Source organism: Takifugu rubripes, chromosome 20 (genome assembly GCF_901000725.2).
Source record: "Takifugu rubripes chromosome 20, fTakRub1.2, whole genome shotgun sequence".
NCBI classification, from domain to species: Eukaryota; Metazoa; Chordata; class Actinopteri; order Tetraodontiformes; family Tetraodontidae; genus Takifugu; species Takifugu rubripes.
Genome location: NC_042304.1, coordinates 257,624 through 268,445, shown reverse-complemented (window position 1 = coordinate 268,445; position 10,822 = coordinate 257,624). Strand labels below are relative to the sequence as shown.

The 10,822-nt window shown below is 46.1% G+C and overlaps 1 protein-coding gene across 1 annotated transcript; it reads left to right on the top strand.

The window, feature by feature from the left end:
* The first annotated feature begins 266 nt into the window (after window positions 1-266).
* On the top strand, window positions 267-10,409 carry b4galt6 (UDP-Gal:betaGlcNAc beta 1,4- galactosyltransferase, polypeptide 6). The gene is made up of 9 exons (XM_003978602.3): window positions 267-1,141; window positions 3,397-3,513; window positions 4,123-4,236; window positions 5,088-5,212; window positions 5,288-5,404; window positions 5,483-5,670; window positions 5,840-5,962; window positions 6,226-6,327; window positions 6,583-10,409. Exons 1-9 carry the CDS (start codon window positions 1,027-1,029, stop codon window positions 6,728-6,730), a joined length of 1,149 nt encoding a protein of 382 aa, XP_003978651.1. The 5' UTR covers window positions 267-1,026; the 3' UTR covers window positions 6,731-10,409.
* Window positions 10,410-10,822: the final 413 nt, after the last annotated feature.

The window sequence follows — 10,822 nt, the reverse complement described above, 5'->3', positions numbered from 1 at the left end:
ATCCTGTCCCACCGCTCAGAGAGGGGAGGTCCAGGCCCACAGGTCCCAGCAGTCTCCCACAGCAGGCTCAAACACTTGGAAGTGCGCTACTGCTATCATCACACAAACGCCCACATAGGCCAATTTGTTAGGGCGGCCAAGAGGCATCAGATTCAGTGGCCCTGGGGTTGTTCCTGCTTCCTGGAGGTAAAGCCACCTTCATCTCACTGCACGTTTGAAGCTTCTTCCCTGGGGGGGGCAGCCCTCCACCTTGTCCTGGCTCTGCCTTTGGATCTTTAAATGCGACACCGAACCGCTCTGCGTAGAGAAAAGGAGGGGATTACAGGTAGACCCTACAGCGCACCGCTGGCTGGGGTTACCATGGCGACGCGGGGGTGGGGAGTTGCCGTTGCATCCACCGGAAACCTTCTCTGCAGTGCCAGCAGAAAATGAAAGGGGAAAAACCCTAATGCGTCCTGCTGTCCTGCTGCGTCCACGTCCTAAACAGCCTCCCCAGCCTGCCTGACTGGAATGCGGACGGACTCCCGGGAACAGGACTGGACTCTGGCCGTCCTTAGATGAAGTAGTGAGCCGAGGGTTCTGGCAGGAAGCAGCCTGGGTGGGAGAAGACGGAGCCTTCCTGCCGCCTTCCGCGACTGAGTGCTGCCAGCGATACGCTTCGCTGGTCTTTTACCAGTATGGCCAGTTACCATGTGTGTCCCTGAGCTGTTTCACTGTCGAGATGATGTCCTGCAGTAGCGGTTTCACTATGCCCAGCCAGTGGTCCTCCATGTGGACACCAGCTGCCTGATATCCCCGCTGCGGGCCTGCTTTTTCCATCTGGAAGTTTCTGGGCAGGGGAAAGCAGGCCGGCTAGCGCCGCTAGCTCCAGCCTCGCCGCGCCGCATCTCCGGGCTTCTGAGGGCGCGGGTTCCCCCCATGACCACGACACTGACACTGTTGTGCACCAATTGCAGGACTTTTTAAACATTCAAAGGGCGTTTTATGGGATTCCTCTCAGCGGAAGCGAAGCGGGCCTAAGCCAAAATGGTCAACTGGAGGCGACTGCCGCGAATGTCTAACCGATCATTTCTGGCCTTCATGTTCTTCTTCTCCATGTCCACCACATGCCTCTACTTCATTTACGTGGCGCCCGGAATAGGTCAGTTAAAGACTTCTACCCTTTTCCACTTAGGAGGGAGCAGTTAATGCGATTTAGCTCCACTGGTCTTCTGTTGCCCAGCTCATGGGAGGGACTGGCTCTAATGCTAATGATAGAGGATGCTAACTAACGGATCACATAAAGCTCCTCACAGCTGATTAAACACAAGCATGTTCACTTTCTGCACTATTTGCGCTTTACTTGGCTGAATGCATGAATGAAAGCACGAACCAAGACCATGGTCAAGTTTAACTGACCCCACAGCACAATTCCTCCCAAATTGTGCCAGCTTTTTCTTTATGTGGCCATTTCTAAATGTTATGTATTGACTGTCTGGACTCCCAACAGTTCTGGTTCAACACATCGAGCAATTTGACGTGATGGAAAACACAAATACCTCGTTAAAATATGACTTTGACTTTGCATGTGCGGTTGTTGTTTTAAGTTGCGATGCTTAGTGCTTACTTTACGGTTTCTAACAGGATACATCTTAATTGAATGTGCCTGATCAGGCCGACTGTCACACTGATCTAGCCGGAACATTGAATCACCGTTGGTGAAGATGTGAGACTTCCGGTCAAGTTCAGTATAGATTGATGCTTCTCCACTGACGAGATTGCTGTCTTGCACATACATTGAGCTCATCCTATATGACCATGTTAAAGCTCTGTTGATGGTGAAGCTGCTCCAGACTCTGGAGGAGTCTCAGCACCTCTCTATTTACAGGTATCACCGCCTTCGGAGCTGCATGATGACCTCCGGCCCCGCTGACCCGTTGTATAGTGTATTTTTGTGTGTGTTTCTGTGCTCTGTGCCTCTCCTCTCCTTCTCCTTCTCCTTCTCCTTCTCCTTCTCCTTCTCCTTCTCCTCTCCTTCTCCTTCTCCTTCTCCTTCTCCTTCTCCTTCTCCTTCTCCTTCTCCTTCTCCCTCTCCCTCTCCCTCTCCCTCTCCTCTCTCTTTACCCAGCCGGCCATCAGCAGGAGGGTCCCCCTACATGAGCCTGGTCCTGCTCAAGGTTTCTTCCTGTTAAAGGGGAGTTTTTCCCTTGCCACTGTTGCTTGTCTGGGGTTAGGCCCTGGGATTCTGGAAAGCACCTTGAAACAATTTTGATTGTATAAGACGCTATATAAATAAAGATTGATTTGATTTAATTTGATTTGACCTCTCTGCCTCCCAGCTGCCTTCAGGTGTCTCCCTAACCCTAACCCTGTCTGCACAGCGGGGTGCCAGGCTCTCAGCGATGCAGCAGGAGAGGATGCTCACATACTGTATAGACCAAAAATCCAGATAACATTAACTCATCTTCACATTCATCTTAAAGGACAGTTTTCTGTTGCTGCCCTGATGATTACTTTTCACAGTTTGTTGCTGGAGAAAACACTGGTTGTTGTGGAGAAGGCTGGGAAATAACCAGTAAGAGTAGCCAAGGTTTAATCGGTGTCAGAACTCAAGCAGATCAAGTTCTTCAAGGTGGTGTTGAATCCGATTGAGCTGCTAGTGTCAGAGGGTGCAGTTAATGAGAAGGTCCAGCTCTGAAGATGCAGAGTGTGATCACAAGAATCAATGAAACTTTGGTTTAAGCAACGTCAACATAGAGCAGAAGGTTAAAAGGCGCCTTTAGGGAGAGGAACAGAAGGAGCCTGGATGAGGTCTGCAATGATTCCACAGTGGGTGGATGTGATGCTTCCGTGAGCTTGGAGGTGTCCCTCAACATAGGGTTCAAGATCTTTCCATGAGAAAATCCTAGGTCCCTTTTGATCTGTTACCCAGTGTTATTGCTGCTGCTGCTAGAATACTACTGTTACGACTACTGTTGTTACTACTACTGCTGCTACCACTGTTACTACTACTACTGTTAATACTGTTTTTACTACTACGTTTACTACTACTGCTGCTACTACTCTTACTACTACTACTGTTAATACTACTGTTACTACTACTGCTGCTACTACTCTTACTACTACTACTGTTAATACTACTGTTACTACTACTGCTGCTGCTACTGCTGTTGTTACTGCTGCTTCTACTACTGTTCTTAGTACTAGTGTTACTACTACTGCTGCTACTACCGTTGTTACTGCTACTGCTGCTACTACTGTTGTTACTACTATTGTTACTACTGCTGCTACTACTGCTACTATTACTACTGTTACCACTACTGTTACTACTGCTACTTTTTCCACTGTTACTACTACTGTTACTACTGCTACTACTGTCCCTGTTCTCTAACCATCTCTCTTTGTTGTCCCCACCAGCCAACACCTACTTCTTCATGGTGCAGGCACAGGGCATCATGTTGAGGGACAATGTGAGGACCATCGGTCAGATGATCCGATTGTACACCAACAAGAACAGCACACTTAATGGGACAGGTTGGTGAAACACAACTTTCTGTTTGTCTGATGCATAATTGATGCATAACTGCACCTGCTCCTCTCAGACAGGTCCCATCCATCTGTGGACGTTCTTCTCACCCTCCAGAATGGAAACATTTGAGAAATCCAGTTAAATATGCTGTAGTGCCAAACACAACACAGGCACACATGCTGCTGTAAAACATACACAGTCCAATACTGGCTGATAAAGCACAACATCTCTGCACTGACCCACCTCAGCAGCAGGCAGACAGACAGGTAGACAGTGAGACAGGCAGACAGACAAAAAGGCAGATAGACAGCCATACATGCAGGCAGACAGACAAGCACTAACACCCTCTCTGCTTCCCGTTAGCATTTATGGGGTTTTTTCAAGTGTTTTTTGGCATCGTGTCATCATGCTTTCAGACAGATGTGGTGATGGTGCTTCACTAATTAGAACAACAACACACCTTTAGGTGTACAGGTGAGGCACAAAGAACTTGTTCTTGAGTTCTGCTGGAGGCAACTGGAGCCGCTGGAGAAATGTGACACAGACTCAGAGGCTGTAATAACCCAACACAAAGCTTTTGTAAACTCAGCCACACGTGTGTGTATCTGCTGCAGATTATCCTGATGGAAGTAACTCCAGTGAGTATCTGGTGCAGCCGACCACGTATCTGCCAGAGAACTTCACCTACGCCCAGAACCTGCCCTGCCCGCAGCGCTTACCTTCTATGAGTACGTATGTTGCTGAGCTCAGGGAACAGAGTGTGTGATGTTCTGCTTACACAGTGTGCGTTGAAGGCAGCCTCCTGGTTTGGTGCTACCTGTCCTTCGCTGATTATAAACACTTTATAGTGGGACTGTCTGTGAATGAGCCTTGTCATTACAACTCTGCTGATGTGTCCTAACTCCGCTCTTGCCGGCACCAACATGTGTGCAAACAAGTCCAGAAGTGGCGTGAACAGCTTTAATGTGCGCACAACTAACACGCTGCTCGTCATGCTGCTAGCATTGTTAGCCAACAAGCTAACATGAGCTGTTGCCATTTGGACATTGCAATAACATTTCTTCATGTATTGGATGGATTTTACTGGTTTATTTGTTCAGTGACCTTGGGTGTTCAGAAAGGTGCCTTTAAATAAAATGTTTTATAATAATAACAATAATAATTGTCATCAGAATGGGGAAAGCACTCATTGTTAAGTAATGGTTTACTTTTGTGGTTTGGAAACAAATGTTATTATTTTAAAGATGGAGTTTTCAGTTTTAAAACTGCTAGCAAGCCACACCTCCACGGATAAGCATATTTATGGAATGGAACAAGTCCAGCTCCTGGCTGATTTGTGTAGCAGGAACATTTGCAGTGTGATTGGGATGAATAAGCTTCTGATGATCTGGTCACTCCTGATACTTCATTAAACAGAGTTCTTTCACTTGGGCTGAGAATTTTCTGGATCCCTTTGATGCTGAAGGTTCAGGCAAACGGCCGAAACTGTAGAAACTTTATTTTAGCTTTTTGTTCAACATCAAAACCAGAGGAGTAAGGAACTGCGTCACCAAGCACGTGTGTTTGTCCACCTCCACAGAGGGCCTTATAGATGTGAACATGACAGAGATTCCCATGGAGGAGACGGAACTCAAGTTTACCAAATTCTTTGACATTGAGTTTGGAGGCCATTGGAAACCCAAGGACTGCGTACCTCACTGGAAGGTGAGCCCTCAGGAATGGTTGATGAACAGCTGAGGATGCTATAGTGATCCTTTCTTCCACTCCCATGTGCTGCAGGTGGCCATCCTGATCCCGTTCAGGAACCGTCATGAACACCTCCCCATCCTCTTCCAACACCTCCTTCCCATGCTGCAGCGGCAGAGATTGCAGTTTGCCTTTTACGTCATTGAGCAGGTAGAGTTAGCTAAAAGCGAAGCTGCTTGTCATCCCGGTTATTCTCGATTTTGGATTATGGCTAAATGTGTCATTCAGAGCGGGAGCCAGCCCTTCAATAGAGCCATGCTCTTCAACGTTGGCTTCCTGGAGGCCATGAAGGACTTGGACTGGGACTGCGTGATCTTCCATGACGTGGACCACATCCCGGAAAACGACCGAAACTACTACGGCTGCGGGCAGATGCCGCGCCATTTTGCTGCCAAACTGGACAAATATATGTATATGTAAGTAGAGGAACTGGACCAGGTGGTATAACCCTGCTTGGAACCTACCGTATGGATGTGCTGGTTCTGTGAGCACGACCACCTGTCTGCTTTAGAGAACGACCCAGCCACTGCTGTCAGAGTTTAGTGCTTCTCTACATCATCTCCTTTCTTCCTTCTGTGCTTCCAGTCTTCCATACAATGAGTTCTTTGGAGGTGTCAGTGGACTCACGGTGGAGCAGTTTCGCAAGATTAACGGCTTTCCCAACGCATTCTGGGGCTGGGGCGGGGAGGATGATGACTTATGGAACAGGTAAGTTCTGTAAGTACCTGTTAATGCTGCTTCCCAGGGTCACTCAATGTTTGAGAACCCAGAGTTTCTCTCAGGTGTTGGTGAAAGATGAAACACATGTGGCGGTAATGCGCCCTGTTTCTGCTGTCCATGTCCATGTAGGACAGGCCTGTCCTGCTCATGGACCAGCCCTTTAGTGCAGCTGGCGCCAAACACGGGCTGGAAGTTCATATTTCCTTTGCTTTTAAAGCAACGCTGATTCTAGCTCTTCTTATCTTCCCTAGGGTTCACTATGCTGGTCTGAATGTCACACGACCAGAAGGAGAGATTGGCAAGTACAAGTCCATCCCTCACCACCACAGAGGGGAGGTGCAGTTCCTTGGGAGGTAGGATTCTCCTCAGCACGTTTCAGTTGAAAGGCTGCTGAGCAGGTTGGCTCCTGCAGCTTACCTTAAAGCATTATAGAATCCATTCAGCCAGATTTAAAGCACGCAAGGGTTCTCAATGTGAAGAAATAGCTAGGGAGTTTCTTATAAAATAAAGGTATGTTGAACTGCTTCATAAGCATGGAGGTTAAAAAGATGTCCGTCTGTCCGTTTTCCTGCAGTCCTGTTAATGTGAGAACTGTGTCACCTGTTCAGGTATAAACTGCTGAGGTACTCCAAAGAGCGGCAACACTTGGATGGCCTCAACAATCTTCGTTACAGCCCCACCATTTCCCTCAGCAGCCTCTACAAAAACATCAGTGTGGACCTGCACCCTGAACTGGCCCCCATTGAAGACTACTAAAGTGCTCCCCCTGCCCGCCTGCTTCTGATCCCTGGTAGACATGCTGCCCCTGCTTCACCCAGATTCCCCCTCCTGCCTGGCCACTTAGCGCTCCATCAATCAGCCAATCAGAGGCAGCAAATCTCTGCAGGAGGAGAGGAGGGGGTCCAGGCTGGGGGGCACCATGAGGCGCACCACGTAATGCCGCAAACAAGTCTTAAAAAAAACCAAGAATAAGGAAACATTAAGAGGCACCCTTTCAAAGTAAACTTTCTGTGTGTGTGTGCGTGTGTCTAAGTGAGTTGCTGCATGTCATCTCTTTATTTTGCTGGCTTTAATACAAGTTGACATGAGTGTTGAGGTTCTGGTCGGGCCAGGGGCGGCATCTCAACTCAACTAAAGCCTTAATGTGGCACAACCACAGCTCCCCTGGCCCGGCCCAGGCCGGCCCGGCCCGGCACAACCTTCCGGTGGGTCGACTCTGCACTGCTTTACTTCAGATGTATCACCGTCACCTTACAAGCCAACAAGATGCCACCACTGTCTGAGTTTGTACTGTCGTTTGGTTAAAACATATCATTTTAAAAGGACACCTTGCTCCTTTAAAAGGAGGCTTTTGAGTGACATTCATGTCTGAGATGTACATTTTTTAGTTGAGCTAATTTATTTTCTGATTTTTAAGCACTCCTGTTGCTGTCCAGTGTTTTGCTCTCTGTCTGCTACTTTGCTGCTGAAGCTGCATGAACAAGTGTGTAAATATGGCCTCTTAAACCCAGATGTAAATATTGGGTCTTTAAACACTGGTGTCTTTCCTTGATATTCCAGTGGGTTTGAGTTTTATTTAGGCAGCTACCTTTGCTCTGAGGATTTCATAAGTTAGGGGTTTCTTCCTGACTGGAAGTTCTACTATGTTTGAATATGTTTGACTGTAAAACACAAAAAATTATTCAAATCTCAAGATTTGTGTCTTTTGCATGCCTTAACTTATTTTTTATTCTTTTCAAGCCTAAATTATTTCATCAAGATGTGTATATTTTTACTTTTTTGTGCTTTCATTTTGTTTTCTTTGAGGTGCACTGTGTGAGCGTGGAGCTGCTTCCTCTGCTCAGAGGAAACATGATCGGCTGTGAACTGGAGTCACTCCGGTGTTTGAAGCAGGTTCAGGCGCTCTTGACTTCCTTCTGATTTGGTCTCGGATGTTTTTCCTCATTTCTGTTTAGATGACATTGCTGGACCATAGTATAAAGCTCCTGTACTGTACAATGCTGAAGTGTGTATGCGCGTGCGTGTGTGTGTGTGTGGGGGGGGGGCTGTCTGCATGTGAGATGAAGTTGGATCGTCTGAAGGGCCTAAATGAGAGAACCTCAGCATTGCCGCTGTAGCCGCTGATGTTCTTGAATGGCTCCTGCTGTGAAGTTCGGACAGAAAGAGCAAGTTTAGTCACTCGTTCATTTCCTTCAGTATTGCTTGAGGTATTGGACTACAACTCATTTGGATTAGTTATTTTTCAACTCGTTTAGGGTGTGTTCAGACATGTTGAGTTTGACCTCTAGTATTTTTTATTTTTTTAAACGACACCTGAGCCTTCTGCCTCTTCTGCCCAAGCTTGTCATTTGCTCTTTAATTTGATGGCTCTTTTGAGGCTCTGCAGTTGTCGCTGATTGCATGTCCTGCACAGGCTCCTCTCACTGGGCCTTCGAAAGTTTTGATGGACCATAGCTGAGCTGTTGTCAGCAGCGCCTCATTGAACTCGCATCCCATTGATACTCTGTTATTTTACAGCTTCTCCTTAAATTCTACTCACAGGCATTTGCTCTGAATGTGTGAGCTGCTCTGAGAGCACCATTACTGTTGGGGAGACACCAAAAAGAGATGTTTGCTTTAAGATGGGGCAGACAATTTCACTGAACCCAGCAGAAGATGTGATGGTGATAACCACAAATGAGGTGAAACATGTCCAATGTCCCAGCCCTTTCCTTTACAAGAAGCTTCTGATTAGGGTGGATGCAAATGGACAGACAGACAAAGGAAGTTGAGGTCATTTGTCGCTGGCCTCCTGGTGGTGTTGGCGGGGGTGCCTGATTACTTTCAGATGATGCGTTTTATATTTAGTGAGTTTGGCTGAAGGGAAGTACTCATATTTGTTAGAGTGTAGGTGCCAGAGATGTGGTGATTGAGGTGTTCTGATCCTGTAACAGTAAAATGTTCAACTCTTGTATTTGTGACTCTCTCATCCACTGGTTAGGGAGGCTGTGTGGTCTCCTCCCCCCTCCCCACTTCATAGTAGCCCTGTTTCTGCAGTGTTTAATGGAGCAGCAATGCCTTAATGTGTAATAATTGAAGTATCAGATGAGCTCTATTCTGCCTCCAGAAGAAGAAAATGAGGGATGATTCATTCCAGCTGAAATGATGCTTCGTTTTCAGTCTTGTGGGGAAAGATCCCGATGTACACTGACGTCACCATCCATATCTAGGCAACCTGGCCTCCATAGGTTGAAACGTAGTGCTATTCAACACCTTTTGTTAGCAGCTCGACAGGCTCATTTGCAGCTCCATAAGGTGGTTGAAGGTGTTGGATATGAAGGCTGGGCAGCATGTAGTGCTTTAACTCAGGCTGTGTCCCGTTAACAACAGAACCCAGCTCCAGGTACCAAGTGCTAACATCACAAAAGTCCTCTGATCTGATGTTAGAGGGGCTGTTGGTGACACTGTTCAGTGTTTATCTGAAATCCAGATGTGTTGTTTGACATGTTCACCATTTCATCACCATTTGCAGTATAGTATTTAATTGTGCCTTGAGTTCTTGATTTATTTATTTTTTTGCTAGTAGTAGCTTTTAATGAATCTGGTTCAAATCACTTTTTTGCAAATTGTTTGTCATTTTCATATAATATATCAAATGTTTAAGAATCCAAAAGTGTTGCTCGATTTGTACTTATCCAGTGTGGATTCTGTTCAATCGCAGCTCAGCCAACTGTTGTCTCTTTTGGTCCATATTCTAATCAAAGCTCACGTGCATGAACACAGTATTGTTCTGCCTTAAGTGAGACCCACCAAGAGCCACTTCTTCCCTCATTTAGAAGATCTCATCTTTAAGGCTGGCTCACGAGAACAGATATGGAAAACTGATTCCCTCTAGGCCTGCAATGGGAGCCAGAATAGCCACACGTAAGAGCTGGAAAGACCAACTGTGAAACCGTTGTTTATGTTGGTTCACCATAACTATACTGGTAATAACGCCAGCAGTGATGACCATTATAACACAGCCTGGCCAGCCATACTGGTAATGGTATTTAGTTATTTTACCCCTGTCAAGAATTACATGAATGGATAACCAAAGAAAAGAAGAATCAACAGTTGGTTTGGACAGTGATAAATTTAGGTTAAAAGTGTCCAATGTTACTGTTTACAGTTAAACATCTTTTGCAACATTATTTGATTGACAGCCGTTTTGCCCAGGCTAAATTCACAATAATACATCAAACACAGTCACTGGAGAACACACAATATTCCCTCAATAACTGAAAATTTCCATCTTCTATTTAAACCTGTTATTTATTTAGTTCAGGATAAGATGTATCTGTACACCTGTACTTTGCTTTTGCCTTTTTGTTCTCATGTGGGGTTATTGTGAAACTGAGCTAAACAAAAAAAGCAATAAAAAATTTGCAGAACATTAAATACGTGCATTTTAAGCATATTTGTGTGATAATGAAGCCTTTTTTGTTGCAGTTGGAGTGTATGTAGACAACTCAGTAACATCAACTTTAAGGCAAGGTGGTTCTTCAAGGCTACAAGAACTCTTGCTCATGCTAAAACCGTGTTATTTTGGGTGTTGAAACCTGTTGGGATTGTGTAATCTCAATACATTAGCTCTTAGTAGTAGTGTGTGATGTGTTGGGACTCCTGAATATGCCAGACAGTTATGAGGTTCCCCGCTGTGCTGCCTTAACAGCCTATGACCACCAGGGGGCAGTCAGGTAGCACCAATACTGTGTGCGTTTTATGAGCTCTGTCAAGAACAAGTCCTTGAAGCAGGTTTGTCAGCTCATTTCAGATCGAGTCGGTTTTGATGCTTGGGATGTTGGTGACTTCAGGCTGGGTTGGATCTGT

Excerpts from the sequence above, each read along its gene's own strand:
- b4galt6 (XM_003978602.3), top strand. The coding sequence starts at position 1,027 with ATGGTCAACTGGAGGCGACTGCCGCGAATGTCTAACCGATCATTTCTG. Across the intron at positions 5,405-5,482 it reads CCTTTTACGTCATTGAGCAG|AGCGGGAGCCAGCCCTTCAA; the intron begins GTAGAGTTAGCT and ends TGTGTCATTCAG. Across the intron at positions 6,328-6,582 it reads GAGGTGCAGTTCCTTGGGAG|GTATAAACTGCTGAGGTACT; the intron begins GTAGGATTCTCC and ends TCACCTGTTCAG.